At 32.1% G+C, this 26,879-nt stretch overlaps 3 protein-coding genes across 7 annotated transcripts in view; 1 reads left to right on the top strand and 2 right to left on the bottom strand.

Annotated features, from left to right (window-relative positions):
* Positions 1–17,292, bottom strand: part of LOC128873220 (sphingosine kinase 1-like) — a 35,710-nt gene extending 18,418 nt beyond the window's left edge. For 2 of the 3 annotated variants that reach the window (XM_054116619.1, XM_054116620.1), the window contains exon 1: positions 16,203–17,292. In XM_054116619.1, the coding sequence (XP_053972594.1) occupies positions 16,203–16,758 (556 nt within the window). In that variant the 5' untranslated portion in view covers positions 16,759–17,292. The remainder of the gene's footprint in view (positions 1–16,202) is intronic. The other variant, XM_054116618.1, reaches the window with a different exon arrangement.
* A 2,027-nt stretch (positions 17,293–19,319) lies between these two features.
* LOC128873884 (60S ribosomal protein L18) lies at positions 19,320–20,883 on the top strand. Its single transcript, XM_054117860.1, has 4 exons — positions 19,320–19,389; positions 19,528–19,614; positions 20,056–20,262; positions 20,477–20,883. The coding sequence occupies exons 1-4, from the start codon at positions 19,387–19,389 to the stop codon at positions 20,744–20,746; spliced, it is 567 nt and encodes a 188-aa protein (XP_053973835.1). The 5' UTR covers positions 19,320–19,386; the 3' UTR covers positions 20,747–20,883.
* A 131-nt stretch (positions 20,884–21,014) lies between these two features.
* Positions 21,015–26,769, bottom strand: LOC128873882 (uncharacterized). 3 transcript variants are annotated; one of them, XM_054117856.1, is made up of 11 exons: positions 26,715–26,769; positions 23,734–23,845; positions 23,361–23,467; positions 23,210–23,281; positions 23,007–23,107; positions 22,718–22,821; positions 22,149–22,390; positions 21,859–22,034; positions 21,583–21,724; positions 21,319–21,518; positions 21,015–21,245 (listed from the first exon to the last, which is right to left on the bottom strand). In XM_054117856.1, exons 2-11 carry the CDS (start codon positions 23,819–23,821, stop codon positions 21,023–21,025), a joined length of 1,455 nt encoding a protein of 484 aa, XP_053973831.1. In that variant the 5' UTR covers positions 23,822–23,845; positions 26,715–26,769; the 3' UTR covers positions 21,015–21,022. The 3 variants fall into 3 exon arrangements, with proteins under 3 accessions (XP_053973831.1, XP_053973830.1, XP_053973829.1); XM_054117855.1 differs by lacking the exon at positions 26,715–26,769 and adding an exon at positions 24,937–25,021; XM_054117854.1 differs by lacking the exon at positions 26,715–26,769 and adding an exon at positions 24,090–24,220.
* Positions 26,770–26,879: the final 110 nt, after the last annotated feature.

The following is a 26,879-nucleotide window of genomic DNA, read 5'->3' as shown; positions in this document are numbered from 1 at the left end:
TGAAGTCAAAACTCTTAATTACTTATGAGCTTCCACGAACTGAGCTGCCAGCTTCACATAGACACCTGAGTCTTCCTCTAACTACGCAGTCGAAAATTTTGTGTTACTGCGTATAAAAAATTCATTGGTTAAATGTTTCGTGTTGATTGTGTTATAAAATTCAAAGCTCGACGAACGTTTCGCGTTAAAATAGTAAAAAGTTATGTTACCTGAAGATTGACACGAAATAACCGTTGACTAAATTCTCAGAATTTACATTCATCGTGTCGTGAATTTATTACACATTATCCGCGTTACTTTAACGTAAAACATATGCCACATATTATTCGCAACATTTAATTTGTGTACCTTTTACACATGTTATTAGGTTCAATATCAATTCTGTAATAATAAAATGGTGCCAGTAATTAATATAACAATGATGTGAAAGCTACTGGATATTTGTGTTATTTTCTTAACGAGATATTCGTGTTATTATTTATCGAATGACTAAGTTTATGGATACATATAACACATGTTTTAAGTTAAATTTAACATTACCAGTTTGTTAAAGTTAACAATATTTTGTGTTAATATATTCAACATACAGCTTGTGGTATCGATTGGCACAAGCATGATGTATTAAATTAACACAAAAATATTGGTGGACCCTTTCAGACATGTGATTCGTGTTGAATTTAACACAAAATTTTCAACAGTACATTTACAGGGTGATCTGCAGTAATTAAACCATCTGTCGATTAAATTAATTGTTATCAAAGAATGCAAATGCTAGTATTCCTTTTTATTGTTAATAGTACGTTTCTATGCTATTAAGTTATAAGTTTGTTTGACGTTACGTTTCCATCGCTGGGAAGTGTAACCCTTTCTATCAACCGCTAATTGCGTACGACAAATGGCGATTGACGAGTGAATTAATCGTTCGTGGCGTCACTAGAGAATAACAGTCAATATATTCAATGATCGTCGCGAGCAATTAAATTTCCAATCGCAATCGTAATCAATTAGTTGGAAACCAATTAAACGATGAACGTTCTACTCCACTACATGTACTTGTCATAAGTTCTATCAGTACTTTGCATGTTTAGATAACGAGAGCTTGCGGCTTTCCCCAACCTAAACCACCCAGTGGCGTATCGAAGGGTTGTCAATGTTGTCATTCGTTCCGTGAAAATTAACGCGTTAAGACGCGTTGGGAATTCTGTGATTAATGAGGCGAATGCTCTTCGTCGTCCATCCAATCGCTATCACTAGCTTATTCCATATTGGTGCTATCATCTAGCATTAGTAGACTCAATTATGTATTAGGCTGTCTGGAACATGTGTACATTCCTTAACAGGTGGAAAGATTGTGGAACAAAATGGTACACATATATAATTCAATAAATACACATTAAAATTCAAATATGCCTTTGAATTTTTCTTAAAAATAGGCATGAACTTTCCGGACAACCCAATATAAATTTAATCGACATTGTGAAGAAAATTTAATCGATTTCAAATTTATTTTCCTTTTTCTGACGTCAATCGATATAATCTGTCTCTTTAAATTGAATTATCATGTTTCGCGAGTTATTTCGAGTTTGATTGTTGTTTCTTTCAATGTATTGGGTGTAAAAATTAATTTTGTGCCGCTGTATTCAGTAATTTATATGTAACTCTAGTTTAAACAGATATGCTTGCTTGTCGTTTTTATATATTAAAGTTACGAACCTTCTAAGTCCCCGACCTAATGGCCATTGCAGTGCATCTATACGAACTATAGTAGCTATCAAATTTGGTTATTGCTATTCTGTTACAATTGTTATCATTCTCGAGTAAACTTGTATAATAAGCAAAAATATATGACCATTAAACTTCGTAAATAATAATTATAAAATATATATGTATACTTCATATTCATAATTATATTATAATATATTGTATTATACTTTGAATATTTTTGTTATTATATATACAATATATGTATACGTTGTAATGGTCATCAGGTTAAGACTTACGTTATGCAATATATGTATTGATTAATTGTAACGAAGACCAAGTCGAGAACCTAGAAGATTAGTGATTTAATATATAATAACAAAATGACAACTAAATATTTCTATTTAAACTAGAGTAATAAATGATTGAATATAAAGGAACAGAATTCATTTCTACGCCTAATATTTCCTGCCTAATAAGTCCTTAAGCAACAAGAATATCGACAACAGCAAACTCTATTTCTTGATCCAAAAAAAAAAAAAGAACATCCCTTTAAATAGATAAAATATTTTTATTCCACTTCCATTTACCAGTTTCTGAATTCGCAGTTATATTTTTGCTCACGCTTTAACTTGGCATCGTAAAAATGGGTAATCCGTTGTACGATACTCACTATTAGATCTCTATGAACTTATGCAAATACGACGATGACCTCGTTGGACCTTACGGAGGTTCCACGGGACCCATAACAGCTACAATCGTAAATTGTACCATTTTGTTTGTTAAATTTCTCTGCTATCGCGAGGACTTTATATAATTTTATTATAATTTCTAAATAGCTGCATAAAAATAGAAAATTTAAAAGAATAAAATAACAGAAAATTTATAATGCTGCATATATTATAATATATAATTATAAATATATTTATATGAAAAGCATTTAATTTTGCAATTACACACACTGTTTCACTTTTTTTTTTTAAACCACTTCCGTAAACCAGGCAGAATTGTTTTGTCTTCGAACTTTTCTTATCTTATTATTTTCATATTTCTGTCAACAAATGACCAATATAAACACGATAACGACCGTTCTTGAGGCCTGACGAATTATACCGCAAAACATTGCGTGCTGGAATGTTCGCGTGCAATGATCATCTGTTTGCGTAATGAATTACGGTAAATTCTTTTACGTACGGCTTGTTTAATACAGAGATGGCCCGAAATCGTACATAGATAAAAATATCGAAGCATTAAAAATTAACACTGGGTTTATAGAGATTTCTTATCAGATTTGTGTCATTGAAGTAATGCTTTCATGGATGAGATCGATTTAGTAGAATTAATTAGAAGGCATATAATTACACAAAAATAAATTTATATTCAACATGACCATGCTAACCTAAGGACCTTTAACCTAATGTATGTAAACCTAATTTTAAATAACTTTCATTTCATTGCTTGTTGAGTAAATATTGAAATTTAACAATTTAATTTATCTGAACAACTGCTTTACTGAATAAACACTTGTTGTTCATTTAGTGTGAAATTTTGTTTTATAACTCAGATTGGAATCTTTATTGATTAATAAACGGATTAAAAGCAGTCCAACTTTATTCATTTTAATGGCTTTGACAAATACTCATTTCCACTTATAAATATGACGAATACTCATTTACACTTTCAATAACGCTATTACAACGATGGGATTCCCATATGCGTTTCGCTCTATTGCTTTGCAGATACTAATTGTTTGCAACTGGACGTTGTTTATCTATGGTCTATTGTTCCACAAGGTAACAAGTATGTTTACAGTGTTGCCGGTTTTTCACGGTTGAATTTACCGTCTGTACATTACTTTGAGTTTTACTGATAGAATTTATTATAACACTATAACATATATTATTTGATTTATGATTTTGTTGTATTATTGAACATGATGAACATGATTTATGATTTTGTTATATCATTAAGATAGAATACAATAGTCAAATTATATTAATAATGTTTGCTATTCTAATGATATAACAAATTCATCAAACAAAAACTAAATTAATCACATGTTCATATAGTTATAATTCATCAATATTCTCAAAATAGTTCAAATAAAGAATCTTGAGGATAATGAAATTATAAACTTACAAACACGCAATCTATGATCCGCCTTATTTATTTTCACTAAAACCTAAATAACTATTCATGAAAATTGAAAACCAATAATTAAAAATGCAAATATCTCCATTTATCTCGTTCCATAACCAATTTTTTTGTTAAGTTGATTGTTCTCAAGGTAACTCAAAACGTTAAATAAAAATAAACAAGTTATTTGTTGATTCACGACGGCAATCAACGTTGATAGCAATCGTTGATGTTTATCAACGATAATGTAATCAGTTTCCCCCGTACCGCGTAAATAAAACATAAAACTAAAAACTGCATCGATGAAACAAACAATAACGAGACGCCTGAGTAAGACTTCCCTTGATATCGAGAACGTATGAACTTTATTCGATCGCTGATTCATAATTTCGCTTCAACGCTCGAACAAGATGTCTTGTCCGTGTTCGCGTCGAACGATTACATAACAAAATGAAACGAATCGTCGATTTGAAAAAATTTTACTTTCCTTTCCAATCTTTACAACGGCAGATCAATTTCCTGGTCCGTGCAAACGTCGACTAGATCAACGAGAGAAACTTCGAGGAAATGGGTTAAACGGAATGCAACCAGGAAAAGGCATACACGACTTTCGAGCAAAACTGTATTCAAGTGAACAATTTGAACAGACCGGTTAGATTTACGTAAAGGCAGCGGTTATGCGTCGACAAACGTAACTAGTAAAAAGATCAAATAAAACTGGAAGTTGAAGTCTCAGAGCTGAAAGACAGAGAGAGATCTTACTCGATCATTTAATCATCAGTTATTTTGCGTGACGTTAATTATCTTTCGACGCGATCGACGTGGTACGATAAATGGTGTTCTCAGTGTCGACAATAAAATAAAATAAAAAAAAAAAAACAATGATTAGTAGATATATTAATGCATACTATTTTTATTTATGCTGATTGCTTAAACGTGTATCTTAAGATGATTACTACTTCACAAAACAATTGTTTAAACGTAATTTTAATTTAAATAGACGCAATTGGATGTTACTAGGCTGAGTTTTTGTTTATTTCGGGAATAAAAATTTATCTGTTATTCGTTTAGATACGATGATTATTTATATAAAAAAATAAAAGATACTTCACGTTCTTCAAAGGGTTCGCGTGAAATTCGAATACATGTATGTAGATGAAGGTGAACATCATATTCGAAGCAGAAAATAAAGTTTTCATCGAATAAATATATCTATTCGTTATTCATCGTATCATTCATAAAAAGCGTATGTTTATTCATCAAATAAACACATCTAATCGTTATACAACAAATAAAACGGGTAGCTTTAATCCTCAAATAGATACATGTAATCGTTATTCATTGAATAAAAAGAGCACGAACGAATAATTAATAAAATTTCACTGGAATACGGAACCGTCTAATTAGAAAGTTACCCTTATCAAGCCCACAGAAACCATTGCGGTGGAGGATATGTAACAAGATGTAATCAGCAATTTTATGTAGGCCATTCCGGATTAATTTGGCCGGTCGCCATGTCGTCGTTGCTTGAGAAAAATGTCGAAACACTTTCGGGCGACGCTGAGACGCGACGTTCGCGACCCAATTGTTCTTCCGTCTCGTGGCTTACGTTCGTTCGCGGATACGTCATCCGATTCGCATCGATATCGATAATAAGGTCGTAAATAAAATTTTCATTCAACGGGAGGAATCTGTCCCGCGCCATTCGGATATGCAACCACCGTGCGGATATAAACGTCCGTTACGAGGACAGTTTGCAACAATGATCGACGATTACCGCATCAATTTTAATATTTCCATAAATCGGTCAGGTCGTGGTCAAGTTATGTTACGCTTGCTATTTTCATCGCGATAAGGTCCGTACACTTTTATTTAGGGATGTATTAATATCTTAGAGCAAGTATAATGCGTACGTATTAATTGGTTAGTATTCAAGTACAATTAGAAATGAGAATTATAATTTTATTTGGATTGAAACACTCTGGTGCTCGGAATTCGTGACAAAATTAGTACATTTTTTCTAGAACTTCAAAGTGTTCGTAACTTCAAAGTGGTGCCGCTCGCGTATCTGAGAATAACAACTCAGGTAGTCATCCGAAGGTCAACACATTATACATACTATAATAATGAAAAAACACCTATCCCACTTAAGGGGGTATCCTGAATTAGGAGGACTAAAAAAAGCTGTATTTCGTGAAGTCTTTTAGGATGGAAAAAATAATTAATTCTATCGAACTTTTTATCCTATTTTCATACATATCTGAGTAGTCTGTACAAATTTTTTCAACAAGAAATATTCAAATTGAATCGACTGCGAAGCACATTTGTAGAGCACCACACAATTAAAATCTCCTATTGACGGGAAAGATGCAGGTCGTAATTTTGGTTTGACACAAAACAACCAAAAGAAATTTTTATTTTCATACATTTTTCTTCTATGTGAATTAAGAAAATTCATACAAAAAAAATGTTTAACAACTTTTTTATCAAGTTAAAGTGATTTTTTTCACCCAAAGAACTCGTCCTTTGTTTCAAACTTGCAGTAATTTCACATATCACCATTTTTGCGGGTTTTTTTTAGTTCACGTAGAAGAAAAATGTGTGAAAATGAAAATTTCTTTTGTGTTTTTTGTGTCAAACGAAAATCACGACCTACATCTTTCCCGCCGATAGGAGGTTTTAATTGTGAGGTTTTAATTGCCCTACAAATGTGCGTCACAGTCGACTCAATTTGAATATTTCTTGTTGAAAATATTTGTACACACTACTCAGATATGTATGAAAATAGGATAAAAAGTTCGACAGAATTAATTATTTTTTTTCATCCTAAGAAAAAATCACGAAAACAGCTTTTTGCTGATACCCCCTTAATTGGTTAGTATTCAAGTACAATTAGAAATGAAAATTATAATTTTGTGACAAACTTAGTAAATTTTTTCTAGAACGCTGTAGAGAGTCTTGTATTTGGTACGCCCGGGTTCGTAACTTTAAAGTGGTGCCGCTCGTGTATCTGAGAATAACAACTTAGGTGATCATCCGAAGGTCAACACATTATACATATTATAATAATGAAAAAAAAAAAATATACATGACGAATTTAGTAACCTCCTCCTTTTCGAAGTCGGTTAAAAAAACCTATCCCACTTAATGGAGCACCAATAGCCTTGAAATTTTCGACACTTTAAGTCGTGTAAATTTAGTTTCTAAAAAAGGAATTGAGAACTAAATGCCTTCCTTTCCTAAATTTTAGTTTAATAAAATTGTACAAATATGTACAATATTTGAATTTGATCGTAGTATGTCTCCTTTCAAACAAAAAATTTTCCTCTTGTATCATTAAAAGCAAAATATTTTAGGTACAAAATTTAAATGACTCATCCTGATAGTCATAAAAATAGTCGAAATTTCTTAAAAAAATTCCATTTTTGTTACCAAATGAAGCTTTCATTGGCAGATTCCTTAGAGTCATAGATACACTATTATAGGATACACGTGTTTCATCACGCTATCTGGTTAAAAAAACGGTAAAAAAACATGTTGGATAAGTTAAAGGAAAAACCTGTCCATTTTACCTGAAACTGCACACGCTGGCTAATCTATTAGAAGTGCATGGAAATTACCCGCTATTGCTCTACCGGAAACTGCATGCGTTGGCTAATTAGAGATACATGTATCGAATTCAGTCGCATACGCGTTACGTGAAACTGTACGCGCTGACTAACCCGTTAAAGATACATCGAAGTCAGTTACAGTTATTATACTCATCAAACTTATGATCCTATTTAATAATTTTTGTACGTCTCATGTGAACTATTGTTTATTTTGTACGAATAATCGAATATTTAACTTCCTCTTTTTCTTCTTCAAAAATTTTCATTTCGTTTCAACAGGGTTTGGACAGTAATTTCTGTTTGTGTAATTATGAATCGTAGTTTACAAGTAGAGATGGGCAACATTCTTATCCAAATACAAATTTCGAATGACAAATAGAAGATAAATAATTTTTGACTCGTTATTTGCTCAATAAAAATTGCAATCTAGAATATAAAATTAAATGAATCAGTTTCATTGTTTAATTTTCATTGAACGAATAAAGGCTTGTCTAAATAATTCTTTAATTGAATAAACGTTAGAAATAAATCAATATAGAGTCGTTCTCGTCATCTATCACTCCAAACAAAATTTCTCCATCAGTAACTATGACGAGCTTCAGGGTAAATGTTATCAACATTTTCTTGTTGAAACAACTTCCACTGCGGAGAACTGTATGCAGATCTCATCTTCTGAGTAAACTTCGAGTTACCTTAACCAATCAACCCTCAGATGCAGTTTCTGTCATCTTAATCATGTTTACACAACGACGGACAAGTTTGGTAACCTTCAAGGTTTAGTTAGGTGACTTAACACTCGTGACTGAACACACTCTAATATACTCTTTGTCGTGTTTCAATATTTATTTACGGTCGAAATAAATAAAAAATACTTAAATAATTCGTTATTCCAAGTAACTATTATTTCAAACGAACAGATGTTTTTATTTTATAATTACAGTTATGTAATTGATAAATTACTTCAGATAGACATTTCTTATTTTCATTTAAATTAAAACTCGCCCAGGTCTGAAACTGATGTAGTGTGTACAGCTGTAAAATTCTAATCAATGTATTTAAAAAAGAAACTTAAAAGATGTCAATACATTTATTAACTTCCCGATTTATAGGGAAGTTATTGTATTTGCCCCTAAAATGAAAAATCGATTTTTTAGCAGATCTCCGTGTTTCAAGGTCATTGGAGTCATTTTAGCCTATGTTTAACAAATTGTTCGCGCGCGTGTGTGCGCGCGTATGTATGTACGAATGTAAATAAATTTTTCGTTAACGTTCTCTAAAAAACTAATAGCGAGATAAAGATGATCGATGATGCAATCGATGTGTATCAATCTAACTTAGAGCTGATTAGATTTTGTTCTAATTCGGTCCAGTACTTTTTTAGTTTTTTTAAGAAAACTTAACTCAATAATGCAAACTAGATCGGAGAATATAAATTTATGGGTGAATAACTAAACAGAAATAATATATATACACATATATTACTATTATTACATTTGTATACATATGTATAACACATGTATATATACACACAGGGTGCTCCAAAAGTATGGAAACAGTCAAATATTTCCAAAATGGAACATTTGCGAGAAAAATGTTTTAGGGTTTCAAAAATTCTATTGAACGATCGTGTCCGTTTGACCTTCAAAGAACCTGCCAAAGTCACGTCAAGGTCAACATGATTTTTCTAACGGAACACCTCATTTTTTATCATGCACTGTGAAAGCTGGCTACGAGACCTTTTCGAAACACTAGGTTCAAACATTTTTTTTTATTCGCGATAGATGGCGCTGTAATCGGAAATCGGGAAGTTCCTTGTGTGGCCCGTAAAGGGTCGCACACAAAATAAACATGAATAGCTATATGAATTAAGCGAGCGAGCAACAATAACCAGCTAGTTTCTACTTGAATTTGAATAACAAAAATCGGATTGTTTGCTATTTCATCATCATCGCTTTCAAATGAAAAAAAATTCACTTGACATCATTGTAAAGAACAGTTTCGTAATCATTTAAAATAATTATTATCTAAAATAATGTTATTTCATAGCTGCACAAGTCAATAAAAGGGCTCTTAATTTATTCGTGAGGGGTCCCCTCTAAAAAGTTTAGAAGTCACTGGACTAAACTGTGAGAGTGTATCGTCCAAAATAAATTACACCACGGCAACCTTGAACCATGAGTGAATCCCACGCTCAAGGACATCACCATCTTCGGCTTCTACGTTTCTCACGAGATGGCTATGTTTGTTCCCATCCACCAAGTGATATCTTCATCCATAACACGCGATTGTCGTATCCGTTAGCATATATTTCACACGTTGTAACCCAATACCTATCACGCAAGATTAAATGATAAACTGGTATCGCTTGGATTCGTGAACCGTCTACTAAAAGATTGTTCAACACGTCAACGCTGGGAATTGGCCGTGCCAGATGTCAAGTGGTCGGTCTCTTACACAGAAAACGACAATTAAATACATAGTTCGCAATGCCGTTTAACCTTTTTTATTCATTCGGTCGAAGTCTGCGTGTCAATGAATATTTCCATTAGCATGCGTCGCTTACACCTCCTAATGCAGCCACGAAAAGACATGCTTATTTCTCGTTGAACGTATCTATTCTATCATACATTATTTAAAGCGTGTATTATACATAGCTTCGAGTAATTCTATTTTTCTATTTTTTTAAAAAGACCTCCTTCTCGTTCCTCAACAAATGTATGAATCAATGTATCAATGTATCAATGTATCAATTCAATGTATGAAATTTTTGTCCGAATTAATTCACAATTAAGTTGTCTGTATTGATTTTGATTGACCGAATCTTTTATTCAATGTGTGCAACTCATTACTTAAATGGAAGCCTTTGGTTAAATTAGATGCTTAGAATACTATTGTAAGAATAAATAATATTTGTTGTAAATTACACGTCCTTGTACTAATATTCAGGTGTAGTGGGTACTTTTTCTTTTATTTTGTAACAAAATAAACTCTACTACTGAATTTTTCATGAAATTAATTCACCCGTTGCCGGTTAATTTTACTAAATAATGTCATTCAAAATAGAATCACGTCTACAGATGATAAAAAAAGTTAAATGTGTCATGTAATCCTCGAGGAAAGTCTTTAATCGTTTTTACATTGATTAGAATAAATAATCTTGGACTTTATGTCTTCGAGTGATTGCTTACAGCCATCTCATTAAAGTTTACACGGCAATATGCAAATGTACTACGTTTTCGAAAATGGTTTAGCATAATTCGATCTAAAAAGATAATAAGTTATTAATAGACTCTGTTCTACTCTCTTTCGTGATAACACCTTGCCATTGATAATATGCGTACCAAAATCTGAGATGTAACGAGAGATGTACTATATAAAACTCTTCGATGTAGTGTATTTTCAAAACAATTTTTATAAGTACAAATTCTGATAAAAAGTTCTTTCAAAATATTGTTTCTTACTAATTACCCTCTAGAAACAGTGTAATTTTTATTTGAAACACATTACAATATCTTTTGAAAGTTAAGAGTTAAATAAAAAAAGAAATGGTTGAATAAAATGAGTGGTTTTAATGGTAACAGTTCCTTTTTCCTTTCCAGAGTTCCTTTTTATAGCAAAAATGTTACAGCTACAAAAAACGACATATCTCTTAGGTTCGGTCAGTAAACGTTTATGTAAAGGTTCGATCAATTTTCAGCTAAAATATTATTAAAGTTCAACTTAGATATGTAAATTGAACATTCTTGTTTTACATTGTTAGAACTCTGATACCGTAATTCCTGCTAAATAATATAAATAATAATATAATAACACAAATATTAATATTCCTTGATGTGAACTGGTACATTAAAATGTAAATAACAATCGCTTGTTGATTTGGGGTTTCTAGAGTCCAACCTCAGCGCTGCGCGTATGATAATCTGCCATTGGTTACATGCAGCGTTACGTAAATGGAAAATTACGGAACAGTTTACGCATATAAATACAAATGAATATGTTATCCTTTATTATGATAAATTTATTACAATACCTGTTCCTAACGAGCATTAATGTTGGTTCTATAACTCTCGATTTTATGACCAATATCTTATTAATACTACTATTGGTTGTAACATCAGTTGAAAAAATGTGCCGGCACTAACTCGATTTATTGCATAAAATTAATCATGCATTTTTCCTAGAAAATATTTTATTGTCTCTAATTATATAATTCCTGGATAGAAGCATGGGTAGTTTCAAAGATTGAACAACTGAGAAAATTACAAACATTGAAAACTTGTTAGAACCAATTAATGATAATCGCTACCTTATCGATGGATATTTGATTCGATAATAAACAATGGAAATACGAGACGGGAGACATCATTTTGCAACTCTTTCAACGACAATCGAAACTATTTGTAAACCACATAATTCTCGCTACTCTACAGGTTGTCGACGTTATTAAAGGGGCAAACATTTGGCACCGATGCAACGAAATCTTGGAATCGGTTGCCTTTGAAGTGCCGTATAATGAACATCCTAAGACAGGTCTAATAAGCCCCTCTCGTAAATCTACATTTAGCCAGCATGATTGTCGGGGAAAATTCTCTGTTTATCTGATAGTACGACCAGAACATTTCTTTATTTAGCAAGTATTATCGAACCGTAACATATTACATAAAAATAATTGGTAAAACAATGACAAAGAATCGTATAATGAGAAATAAACTTGTATAAAAAAATTGTTCAAGAAAAAGATTTTATTTTCTATACCGTATTCCATATCCTACCAATAATTTTTGTTTTCCAGTTATTTTGTGTTATTGGTCGACAATAGCTAGCACTAATTGTAAGTAACCGAAATCCAGTTAAATAAAAAATATTTTGTTCCTACTATCAAAGAATTGATTAATTTCCCAATAATCTTGTCTGTGAAGGATTAAAAACACGAAATTAATTCATGAATTTTATTAAAGTTGTCAACTGGAAATATTCAAAATGGAGTAGATGAATTAATAATGATGAAATAAAATTGATAGAAATGAATAAATACGATGAGAATCGTATCTAAAATTTAAAGATTATTGTAATTGCGATGATTGTTAAGTTCTTCTCTAGAATCGATATTCATTTCTGGAAACTATAGGAAAATGATTGTTCATAATGAGCTGCAACACAAGTGTGATTATACGATTCGTTTGACCATGTTATGCAATTTAAAAGGAGTATGCCATGCACCGAGAAACAATATGTAGAATGACTGCGATAATAGGGTACAAGAAGTACTGGTGTAATTACTACGAAATTCTAATTATTCAAAATAACACTTCACCGAATAACTATAGCCGAAAGAGAAGGCGGAGGCGACGGATGGACACCAAGGTGTACAATGATTTCATTTTATCTTTTTTTCTAGAATTTCAACATTAACAAAGACCAAAATTTATATTTTTCTTGAATTAAATAATAAATGTATTTGATATGCTGATTACTTGAATCCAATATTATGTTCTAAAATTATTTCTTACGTTTTGTTGCATTATCCAGAATTCTTAATGTTTATTGTAAGAATAAAATAATTTTTTGGTGCACATTCTTCTTTAAAAATTATTTGAAATATATAGTGAAACAGTAAGAACAGTGTTACTGAATCTATATTTGAAATTTGGTGTAAACATGTTTAAGTGCTCAGTATTAAAAGACAACTGTTTAGCATTTTTCAATCGCGATTAAGTTTTCATTGAATCAGCATAAAAAACAGCCATTCAATTGTGAATAATATAAACATATTGTGAATGTTTGGATTGTTTTTTAAAAATAAATTCATGCCTGTATAGCGATAACAATGAAAAAGTACGTAACGGTTGTAATATTGTCAATTAATCGTTCCAAACAAAAGATATTGAAAGGTTGATTCATTTCGTAATTTTTCCCTGACGTATTAAACAAAGGAAGCGGATATTATAACGAGTGAAAAGGTAATTACAAACACCAAGGTCAATAAGTTGTGAAATATCAAATAAAGATATTCCGTTGATCGTGTTTGTTTTTATATTCATTTTAAGTTCGTTGTTTCAATCGAGTCTGATTTTCGTTCATAAAGTACACGAAATATTGTTAAGAACAAAATGAATTACAAGAAATGAATAAATGAATCCTCTTATATAAGCAATAAATTTAATTACTTTTAAATTAATAAAAAATTGATAAATGTAATTTATTTGTAGTAGTTTTATAGACATTTTAAGTCTAATCTATTAAGAATTGAAGAAATGCTACATGAATATTTTGTTAATGCTAAATATCAGCTGTTGCAATTAGTGGTTGAAAAATGAACAATTATAATACTAAGAAATACTAAGAACATACATTTTACGGGTATGTAATCACGAGTTGCAGTGAGTGAATATGCATACCTGCATTCTATTTGGACAAGTTACGTAATGTTTATTTATACTTTGGTAAGAAGAAAATTTCCAAGTGCTTATCTTGGAAATTTATACATTTCGGAATATATTGTTTTGACTATGAATCATCTCTATTTTAGTCGAATTGCACGGTCAGTTCTATAAGTATGTATTTGTATCCTCTATGACCATTAAATAAATTTGTCTAAATTAAATGATAGATAACTCTTGATTGTGTAAACGGATTTCAACTATCAAAGCGGGAAACTATATGTCTTTAGATGAAGAATTTAAAAAAAATATCAGACTGTTGAAGGTGTCTATTTTTTAGTACTTTTTGGCGAAAAGATATGTAAAACGTTGCGTAATTCTAAAAAATGTGTAGCTCTCTTAATAATGCACATTTTGGATTGAACATTTTTCTCGTTGTAGATCTTATGGACACCTACAGAAAACATACAGAAAGTTTTTCTCTAAAATGAAAACAAAATTCTTTTTAAATAAGAGAGAGATCAATTTAAAAATTTGCAAGGGGCAACCCCGTCGATTTTGGTGAAAATCTAAAATTGTCTAAAAAATTATTTTTCACTTTCTCGGTCAAAATGAAGCATATTTCTTCAAGTAACATATAGAAGCAATTTCTATTATTTATGAAAAAAAAAAACTAAAGAAAAATGATTTGAAAAAAGTAATCCCTTGGAAAAATATTTTGAACAAAAGTTGTACATCTCGATGAGACATAAAATTGTTGTCAAATACATTTCTTTAATATCTCTTATGGTTTTAGAGATATTAGCGAAGATATGAAATAACCAGAATAATTCCGAAGGGGTGTTTCCACCCTTAAAAATTTTTACACCAAAATGGAAAAGGGCATTGTGATTAGGTCCCTACGACCTTTTTCTACAAAAATTCAAATTTCTCAGTGTGCATCAATTGCCGAACTTTCCTTGGCACCAACTTTACAAAATGATAATTCGGAAATGAGGAAGAGAATGCTTTCGAACAATGCGTAATAGGAAATAAGAAGTACTCGGTGAAAATTTATCGTCAAATATTTCACAAATAGAGAGGAGAAATAGCGATCGAAATGACCGAAACAGGAAACGGATGCGCATAAATTTCACAGATATTCTGCTACCGGTGAATAATGATTTTTCTGTTTGCTTCAAACGTGGACGTTACGATGGAAAAAACGCGCTAATAAAAAGAACTCAATCGGAAAAAGAGCTCCATTCGAGCAAATGCTAATCCAATTTTGATTTACGTTGCCATCAAATAATTAATATATATATCCATAAATATTTAACGATCACGAATGACATTGAATATTATTACAAGGAAAAATATGCCAATAAACAAATTTTAATTGACGTCACACGGAAAAATAATAAAAAATGGGCAGTTAGAATCTAAAGTCAGTCAATGTGCAATAATCATCATATACGAACATGACACATGGCTTTTTTAAACTTCTGTCTAGTATTATTATACAACTTCGTTCTAAGTATTCGACTATTGGCATTCAATGTAAAAGGAAAATATTATGCATAAAAGACACTTGTTGTACTGTACAAATACAAATGTACTGTAGACACTTATATAAATCTATTCGGGCAAAGATATGTTGGCACCTGGCCTGCATATGCAAGGTATCTAATAGAAAGTATTTCACATTCTAATAAACTTCGCCCTGTATTTACATTTTAAGGTAGATAGCAATGCAATCGTGTGGCCAAAATGTAAATGCCGGTATAAAACTCGCGTAAACCGAAGAAAAAACAAAATCCGTATAACTCAAACAGTTATTTAAATGAATTCATTTATTTCAACGTAAAATAAAATACGAGTGCCTAACGAAAAAATATCAGCTAATTCTTTTTATTTGTTTTCTTTTTTCTTTTTAAAGTGAAGTCTTAGAAATTTCCGATTTGAAAATTCATGACGATATGGTCACGATTTTTTCGAATACGGTACGAGGTACAAAATTATTGTTGGTGGTACAAATTAGTACAAAATAAGTACTAAATATTCCACTAAGTCCGATATGATTCTGCTGATTTGGTTCTGGCAACTTAAAAGAGGTTTCGTTATCTATTATTCGAATAAAATTCGTCCTATCTACGTTAAGCCGGGAATACATGTAACGGTGTTACCGGAGAGGTTTGGCCAGCCTTAGGAACGATATTACATTCACCTCTGGCGTCGCGTGTTACTATTCCATAACACCGAGAGCATCGATTATTTAACACTGTCATCAAATTTATCTGCGCTCGGTATCTGGTCAACAAAACGACGGCGATCGTCGAGCACTTTGATAAATTATTATGCGAGTCTCGTAGTAACACGAAAAACTTCAACTTACCATTGATCAACGATTCAAGGTTCTCGTGAGTGGGACTCATGAAGCTTTTCGGAACGGGCACGCCAGCAATTAGACATTTGATGGCTAATCGCCACCTGCTAGCCTCACGTAGATTATCCTCGTACTTGTCGAAGCTGCGAAACCGTAGAGTGATCGTCATTCTTTCCCGTCTCTTCACGCCTTTCATGCGGACCTTCTTCAATGTGTAAGCGTAAATATAAAGATAGGCCGAGGTGTCGGACTCGTCATAGCACGGAAAAGCATCAACGGATTCGACGAGTTTGACCTGCGATCTCGAGGAGCCTGGCCCACAGACACAGCTTCCCGCGTTTTTACGTTTCGAACGCATACATCTGCATCCAATTATGTCGTTTAGAACGATCGTTTCGACCTTCGTCGCACCATTATTGTCTTTCTCCAGACTGAGACCCTTCTCCGTTAGTCTCACCTTGTAGTAGGTGTTTTTCTTGGACGTGACATAAAAGGTTTCCTCAAGAAGAGTGCTAGAATGCACTTGACCACCGTCCTCCATGACACGCTGATGACCGTCTTTCATTCAATAAGAAACGTGAATCACACCGATATTTGAACCATGGCCAGGCCATTATCGTAATATTTAAGGCACACGATGCACCGACATCTCTTTTCGATGACAGGCTCCTTTGTCTCGATTTTCCGGGATGTTGTTTCGAATGATTCCATTTAAAAAAGAGAGCCGACGCTGATTATCCAATAGATCAATTTCTACTTGCACGTTCGTCTGTTTTGTTGAGCATTTTTTTTGTAATCTACTTGGTCGATTCGGTTTGTCCCATTGTAAATTTATCGAAGCACGTGCATTTCTCGGGCAACGCACTTATAACGTCTCGTTGAAGTGTTTTCCGACTGAACGACGACTGTATTCTCCTCGTGTTACACTGTTTACGATATTTCTGAACCGAACATCCGTAATCAAGAGAACGTACTGTTTCAAATTGCAAGTGAAAAAGATTATCTCGCTATTATCTCAACTACTCCCGTACTTACGCGCATTCGTGCATTGAACTGCTTCGAAGCACTGAAATCCACAGCATATACTGTCTGGATAAAACCTGAAGGACCAATTACTATGCGCCAATATTTGCCAATTTCGTCGCTAGAGGGCTATGAGCCACAGAAAAACTACACAAGCTCGTTTCAATCGCTACGTTGGTGAAACCCCCAACGCCATCTTGCGAAAATCAAATGTACTTCAAAAGAAGCTCTTTATCACCAACCCATAGAGCTCTATCCTAACTGGAGTGTGAACTGCGAGAGAGAAGTCGGTCCGAGAGAGATGCAAGATGAGTGGTTCCAGTGGCACTATCCTATAGCAAATTTATGTATGGAGGGAGAACAGACTCCTCTTTGTTTGAATTTCGCGGCACTCTAGGAATTATAATTATGTACAGATTTGAACTTTATTTCCTTTTTATTTATATACAAAACGATAGAAACATTAATAATAATGACATAATAATGAAATAGTATACATAATTTACATACCATAATTTAGATCATACAAATATATACAATTTCATATAGAGCTAAATTTTATTATTTGTCACAATTCAATTTATATTGTATTTATACAATTTTATGCGGAAAAGAATCTGAAAGTAACTCACTCGACAATGCTCAGCGATGCTCGGGTAGGTTATGTTACGGCGTACGTTTGTTCCCCCTCTACAAGTAAATTTGCTATAGGATAATACCGGAACCACCCATTTTGCATTTCTCTCGAACCTCCGTCGCCTCTACTTCTTCCTACAGCAGTTTACACTCCAGTTAGGATACAGCTCAATGCACCAACCCCACGCGAATCAAAAGTTTTATGTAGATCATTTTTTGTATAATAAAATTATATGCATCATTATGTAGTTATTAATTATGATCGACGTTGTGTATATTGACTTGTTCATTCATTTCTTTAGCTGAAACTTTTGAGCTTTTTAACATAATGATTGTTTCTTCCTGTTATTATTTAAAGTAAATTTCACAAGAAATACACAATGTTACTGGTAGCCGCTAGTTCGGAGTATTTCTGACGGGCTCACAGGTGTCAACGTGTGTAACGTCTTGCGGCTCGACTTCGACTGTTAGAAATTCGGAGTGAGAAGTTACAGCCGCTCTCGAACCGAGGCACAAAAAACGTTACAAGGGACGGGGCAGGTTGCGGGTGTGTAAACACTGCCGAACGTCGCAAACGACGTTAGCCTTAGATATGAAATTGAACAATGATGATTATAAAATTAATGAACTATTGAAAATTTATGTTATACATACTAACATTGTATAGTTTACGTATGTTATGAATGTAATTTTGTTGTAATAAAAGAATTACACATATATATTAAATTAATTGTTACTTGAAAACTTGAAAGTTACAATATAAGTACTATTTATCATGTCATTTAGTATAGTAATCTAAATGATTGTTTCTATAGTTTGATAACGCCAAACAATGATATGTTGTACTTACATTTAATTTAAATCAAGTATTACGAGCGAAAGTAATATTTTTATATATATGTATACGATAAATCATTTACAAGTATGTAACAAATATGCTGTTAAACAACATATTAAAATTTTCAATTCTGCTATAAGATAAATGTTTTATTATGTAGTTGACAAAATTTGAATAACTTTTATTCCGTAATGTAATACAAAGCAATTTTCAAAACAATATCTTTAAATATAAAAATATTTATAAAGTTCTTTTCTTTCTTAAGTTGACAATCCTGATTCAGGAAAACAAAAGGCGAAACAATAAAATTATTCTTATAAATATCGATTTCTTTTTAGTTATATACATATTGATATTTGTAATAAATATTGTAAATTATCGTATTCAGCAGTTCATTAACTATTTTTCTAGTGAATTTTCTTTTGGCAACAATTTTAAAAGTTAGATCTATGGCTATGTTGCAAAGACCATAATCATCTAATCAGGAGGTCTTTATTGTTATTGTTATTATTATTATTATTTTTGTGTAACACTCTACGATTTTCAATCTGAATTTGGCGGGGTTAGCTGAAAAATGGCGGAACCCGACCTAACCTTTCGTGAGTCTAATGAACAGCGCCATCTTAAACATCCGTTTTCACGACTCCCTATTGGCTTCGCGTACGGGATCGTCCGTTTCTTTTCCGGTTTATCGAAATGGTAAGGCGGTGCGGTGGATTTGTTGTATTTATAAAATCAATAAACGTTTGATTCATCTGTGCCAATCGCGATGAGTGCAAATTTGAATAAGGTTTCAAAGGCATCAAAGAAACTTAACGATAATTATTTCGTTTCTAGGGTATCGATATTAACCACAAACACGATAGGAAGGTTCGGCGTACAGAACCTAAATCGCAAGATGTCTACTTGCGACTTCTCGTCAAAGTAAGTACTTCCACGTGTATTATCAAATTTTGATTTTAAATTATGCATCATTCTTTTAATTCGATATTAATTTTGTCATACTGTCTGACAAGAAGTTCTTCGGATGTTTGTTACCATTGTTTTTGTAGTTGACTTGTAATACTCTAATTAAAACATCACTGTTATTGTCAGGTACACGTGAGATACAAATATAAATTCATTTTGCGAACCGCACTCTGTGTCAATACTCGCATGTATTGATCCAATTTGAACGTTCGCTAAAGAAAATATAGTCAATTTACTATTCAGTCTTGTAGCACTAGGCTAAAAGATGTTATTCCAGTTGACACATTATAACAAAATAATTGATAGAAGTTCGCATTTGTTATTAATGCAAATTCTTATTAACATTTCTCATAAGAAAATAACCTACAAAAATATGTATTATTATTTTTGTTCTAGCTTTACCGCTTCTTGGCTAGACGTACGAATGCTAAGTTCAATAAGATCATCCTCAAGAGACTTTTTATGAGCAAGATACATCGTCCTCCAATATCTCTGGCACGCATTGTCAGATTTATGAAGAAACCTGGAAGAGAAAATTCTATTGCAGTAATTGTTGGCACAGTAACAGATGACGCTAGGATTTTTGAAATCCCTAAACTTACGGTAAATGAAATGCATGTTTGTAATACATTGTTTAAAAAAATAAGTTTTGTAACATTTAATTTGATTGATTTTTTGTGTCATTTTTGCATTTAAACTGATAAATAGTCATTTAAATAATGTACTTGTTACACATTCATTATTATTTTAATGAATAATTATAACTGTTCAAAGATATGCAATACATTTATTTTGGTCTATACATTTTGTATTACAGGTTTGTGCTTTACGTGTTACTGAAAAAGCTAGAGCTCGTATCTTGAAAGCTGGAGGTGAGCTGATGACTTTTGATCAGTTAGCATTACGTGCACCAACTGGAAAGAAAACAGTCTTGATGCAAGGTCCTCGTAATGCACGTGAAGCTGTGAAACACTTTGGACCTGCACCTGGTGTACCACATTCTCACACAAAACCATTTGTACGCTCTAAAGGTCGAAAGTTTGAAAGAGCAAGAGGCCGTAGGCGTAGCTGTGGTTATAAGAAATAAATTTTGTTTATTTGCCATCATTTATTATACCATACCCGTAAGTTAACTTGCAAAATCTCAGCATTTTGCCTATCTCTACATTCTTTTATATAGAAAGTTGAGGCGACTGGAAAATAAATGTTGGCTTCTTAACAACATTTCTACATGTTATTAATCCCTTTATTTTTAAGTAGCTGGTATTTATATTTAATGTAAAATTAAACACTGAAGCTGAATTATTTTAAAGTACTTTAATATTGTAGGTAAGAAATTGAGATTCTAGTGCATATTTATAGTTCATGTTGCATTTTTGCTTTCATCAAGTTCTTCTACTATTTCTTCAGGCTTTTCTTCGTCATCTGATTGCGTTTCTTCTATAGCAGAAACATCCGGGAAATATAATTTTGATTCTTCTGTACCCTTTTCCGGATTTTCACTCACATGATAAGGCCCAATACCAGCAAATCCTAAAAATGCTTCACATCCTACTTTTTTTACAACGCATACAAATGTTTCATACCTGTCAGTATAAGTTAATGTTATATATTTTACAGCATTCGTTATATAGTATATAATAGTAATTTAAAATTTACCCAGTTCTCTCTCTTGTGTTTAATTCAAACTCGTTTATACTCTTGGCTATAATTTTTGCTTCTGGTGGTTTATCAGATTCAAAGATACCAAAATTAATGACTTCGTCTTCAAATTCTTCCAAAACAACTTTTAGATCATTTTTTTTCGTGTAATCATATTTAAATACTACTATAGGTAATTTTGCAGTTTTATCTTCGTACTATAAAATGAAAAATAAAATATAATGAGATACTTGTGCATACAATAAAGTTTATCGCGCTCACCGGATATGTCTTGTTAGTGTATGTGGTGAAAATTGTACGAAAAGCGATTGCCTTGTTTCTACAATTTGGTGGTGACCACACAACAGGAAAAACTTGGCCATCATTTTCGGTCGCATAAGCAGGCCGGTGACGTTTAGCAAAACTAAAAACAAATCGATTAAGTAAAGTTATTTTTAAAATTATATACGTGTTTACGTATAACGTAAACACCAATATGGTATTCATTGCAAAATTTCAAATTTGATTACAAATTGCATACGTTTTGTATTTACGTACCATTCTTCGTTAAGAGACTTTTCCGGGTCAGGAAGTTCTGTTTCTCCGAATAAGAGACTTAACAAGTGCAGATGAATGTCAACGTCTGACTTTTCTTTATTTACTTTCAACCTCATGAACATGCATTTACCGTCCATAAGTAATTGTTTAAAATTCGCTGACAATGCATAATCGGACTATAATGATAAAGTTCATATTAAACATTTTCAATTTTCCAATTGTGTTTGTTGTTAAATAATAATCTTTGAATATATTAGCAGTTATTATGAATAATAATATTTTCTTAATACTTCTTTAAACATAGTATTGAGAATATCCTCGTCAAGTCGCTTCCGCAATTCTTGTTCAACAACATAATTCCCAGGTAAAATCTCTTCAACTAACTCCACGTACGGAGGACTTGACCTTTTATCTCTTCTATGACCTTCTTCGTCCTTAAAAATCCACGGGTAAAGTAGGAGACAAGTTTCTTTGTTTAATGAAGTGGTTAGATGTAACATCTCCGCTTCATATCGTGCTATCGCCTCAGCTTCTGCGTTAAATTAATATCGAGCAGATAAGCATTGCATATGAAGTATATTCTTTTTATTCTCATTAAATCTAATGAGTGAATACGTATCAATATGTTTCAATAAAACGTGTAGAATGCAGCATTGCGAAATCACATACGCTATAAGACATTTTGATTTTATCTATACAGGTCTATTGTGGAGGAAACAAAAGAAGAAAATTGCATTATGAAGTAACAAAGTGCTTATCAATCATATCTTAGAATCGTACTATATGACAGATAGGTGAACAAACATCGACTTGCGTTTACAGTACTATAATTGCTTCTATACTACATTGTATATAAAACCTTTTCGAGCTTTTTTTGCCGCTTCTTTAGCTATTCTAGTTTCTTCGATGATTTTTAATTGTGTTATTTCCTCTGGACTTCTTTCAGATACGTCTAGAGAAAACCTATATGTGTGCGATGAAAATAATAATTATTTAAATGTTTTTTTAAATCGCAATCGATTCGTCAAAGGTTAATTTAAAGATTAGCAATTTCATAATAAATTTTACTTTCCATATTGCTAAAAGTTAAGTTACCTTTTCCCATTTCTTATATAATTAATATAATATAAATTATATATTTTACATACTCGTGTTCTTCGCCATTCTGTACTCGTTGCAATTCCGTTGTTAACATTTTCAGCAATTGTGGACATTGTGCGCCAAACATAAGATTCACCATTCGACCATCCTGAATAAAAATAATATTTTATTATATTATGTATCATTTTCAGTAATTAACAATTTAGGCATTCTGTGATTTCGCCTGGTATTTTTTATTTAATTTACTCACGTGAATGAACATCCATATTGGTTCACTCTTCCCTTGGAAACGTTCTAAATCCGTGATGTAATCGCATTTCGCCTAAATACTCGGTAACGATTATAAACGTTTCTATATTTCATAAGTGTATTTATAATATAATAGAGAAATTAGAGATTACCGTAGCGTAACTTAACGCGTCTCCTCCGATTTCCATTTTGATTTTTTTTAGGATGCTCACCATTCCTGTACAGGGTCCGCTCCATTCTGAATAGACATCTACCACTAGAAAGGATTTGTCGAAATTTGTTAAAACACAATACTATTACTAAAAACTGCGTTTCATTATTAAATTTTTCATTCAGTTACTTTAATGATTATTAAAATGTTTATACTTCTTTGATTACAGAGTATTACATGTTACTTGTTCTGAGGCTGATCAATAACGTTAAACAATTATAAATGGCTTGTCATCATTACACCAAATGATGTAGTCTTTTATACTAAATTATACAATATAATGTAAATATATAATACACATCTATACTTTCCTATTAATCCCGTTCTAGTGAGCAGCTTTTCCCATTCATCATTATTAGAAATTTCAGTTTGCAATGCCGCGGGTACAGCTTTCTTTGCCATCTTTCGCGAAGATTTTAAACCACCCTGGAAAGAATTATTAACAACATTTTTCTCTGTAAAAGATTAAAATATTCCATGGAAACTCTGCTATAAAAACTAGACAAGAGAATGTTTCCTGTCGTGGACAATTATAACAGCTTATCCACTGATAGTTACATTTTTCTTGAAAAAGTATGTAAAATGTAATATGAATAGCGAAAAACGTTTAACTGTAAACAAGCACAATAGTAATCATTTGTAATATTTGAATAATGACTTCCAAATGTACCCTCTTTCGGCGCATCATTTTTAAAGATAGTCGAATATCTTTTTAATCGAACAATTTTATTTTATTTTCAGTGGCATAGAGTTTGAATCGCGGTCCCTTTGATCTATCTTGCCCGAATAGCAGTGAGAGACTGTAGAATCCGCGTATTTCTAAGCCGGGGGTCCCATGCCTTCCGACTTGCTGTTAGGGGACGTCGGTGACATGGAGGACACGCAAACTTCACCGATTAAGTCGGTCTCGGACTGCACAAATACACGCACAGGTAATTATAGTGAATTAGAGGATCGAGGATTCCACGATAAGAATTTCCTATGCATTGCCCCCGACATGAAATATTAATCTTACGCTGAATTCCGTGTAATTATAGTCCCTTGTACTGGTATTGTGCTTTACAAGGTAGCAAGATTTATTGAGCCGCATGAATAGTAACGCGACGTCCCTCCTAAATTGTATAATTCCGATGAAAAGATATAAATTTAATCGTTTCGGGTATTAAATCGATTATGAGCTAGAGGGCAATTTCGTTTTCGTTTTTCGTTTAGACCAGCGTTTCTCAAATAGGGGTACGCCAGAGCCGGCGTGACCTTTTGCGAGGCCGGGTTCAAAAATTTTGCGGGGCCTGAATTCACATTCAAATCCTACACTTGAATTTTACAACGAGGAATTATTTATTTACAAATGCTATATATTTTTTATAAGATGAATATTAAACAATAATACTTTGATGATTTTTGTTACTCCTTTCAATTTAATCATCGCTACTAAAGAATGTCTTGCATCTCAGCAAAAATTGCTTCCATTTGTTAATGGTATCATCAGTCTGTAAAAAGTTAATCAAAATCGGTACCTTTTAATTCAGTAATTTTCGTAGACCGCGGGACCTTTTAAAACGCGGGGCCGGGTTCCGGCGAGCGTGCTGAACCTGCCTTGCGCCGGCCCTGGAGTACGCGAACCTCTAGGGGTCCGTAACATTCCAGGAAAAGAACAAACGTATATTACATATAGCGAAATGCAAGTAAAAAATAGAATTAGAATACCTTAGGAAGTTTTCTGTTGTCAAATAACAAAAGTATCATAAAAGGAATTAGAAACTATAACGCTCACAAATTTGGAATTATTCTATTCACGATTCACTAGGTTTTATCCTATTCCTGTTAAAAGAAATAAAAAAACAGAAAATTTATATTATTTAATTTAATATATTTATTTACAATTTCACGTTTGTAATGGAACAATTGAATCTGGAAAAAGTAATTTATTATTAAATGCTTATAATATAATACTAATGATATAATTTTACTTTTGGTGGTCTGCAGAAAGGTGAAGCTTGAGAATCACTGGTTTAGATGGATTATGACGTGGTTCGTTTAATGTCTTATTTCCGTACAATCGTAAGGCGGATAGAATTATATTGGTTTGTGTTTTTTTCCCTCAAAGACTAAACCGATTTAAACGAAATATCAATAAAATTAAGTTAAAAAATGTACACGTATAAGTATCAACATTTTTTATGACTTTGCTATTTTGAACACTTTCCAGCATTGAATTTCCCTAAACAATTTATTTCTCATAACTTACTCTATCCAATTCTTACCTCGTTTAAAAAGTAAATCTAAGTTAAAAGTTGAAAGTTAATTCAAGTTATTTAAAATTAACATATGTTTAAAAGTTGATGTATTATTTTGTTTTCAAAAGGTTTGCTATGCAATTACGTATGATTACCTTATGAAATAACTAATTATTATAATAGGACAGCCATGCCTGTTTAGTTTGAACTGCCATGCAACATCATAATTAGAGAACATCACGCAACTTAAACGTACGAAATTAATTTTAAAAGTTTTTCTTTTATATAGAGTTGTAAAAAGTACAATTATAAGTTGTTTTTAACAGACTGTACACAATGTCAGCATTTTAACACATTCTCAGCTGTAGAGGAAATTTGATGCCTTTTTTAAATTTATACTACGTAATAGAATTATATACTAATTAATATAATAGTCGTTTGCCGCTCATATAATTTTACTTTATATTTGTACGGAAGTAGACGACTTCATAATTTCCATTTATTATTGCAATAGCTATCTAACAACAAATTAATTTTAATTAATTTAGCCTTCTCAATATTCCAATAAATTTTCATAAAATTCTTATTCTGTTACACAGATACTCGATTTGAATAATTGTATGCATCCAGATAGCGCTGCTATCACTTGATTCTTTTTTTTATACATTCAAGAGAAAACTTTGTAGCGGTGGAAGAATGAACATATTTACATAATATTGATTAGTACTACTACTTTTCTAATTTTTCTTTCAGTAGTTAGTGTCACATGTTTTCATCTTACTCCTATCATTGAACTTTATTCTGTTGTATAATACTTAATCAAAAACGTGATATGTGCCGTGTGCGTTAAATTCTGTATCATTTTAATACTGTATTAGCATATACATTTTACTTTCGAGGTTAGATGATAACCAGTTATAATGATACCAATATTACAAGAGAAATTATAATTTCATTAATTTCTAACAACAGTTTTATTAATGTTGTTTAATTAAAATTAAATAACTTTATGTCATTTATAATTCTTCTAGTATCAATTACTATACCAGACCGCTTACCTAACAAATTCTGCTTCAAATGTAGGGACATATGGTTGCGGAAAATGTCTAATATTTAGTTTGCGAGAAATAGTAATTATTTGGAGACCTCTGGTGGTAAATTAGAGAAATGTTATCATCAGTTTTCAAAAGTCAAAAACCTTCGACCATCTTACATTGATCAAC

The sequence above is a fragment of the Hylaeus volcanicus genome, chromosome 3 (genome assembly GCF_026283585.1).
Source record: "Hylaeus volcanicus isolate JK05 chromosome 3, UHH_iyHylVolc1.0_haploid, whole genome shotgun sequence".
In the NCBI taxonomy this organism is placed as follows: domain Eukaryota; kingdom Metazoa; phylum Arthropoda; class Insecta; order Hymenoptera; family Colletidae; genus Hylaeus; species Hylaeus volcanicus.
The sequence above is the reverse complement of the archived record's forward strand: the minus strand, read 5'-3'. Positions and strand labels throughout refer to the sequence as shown.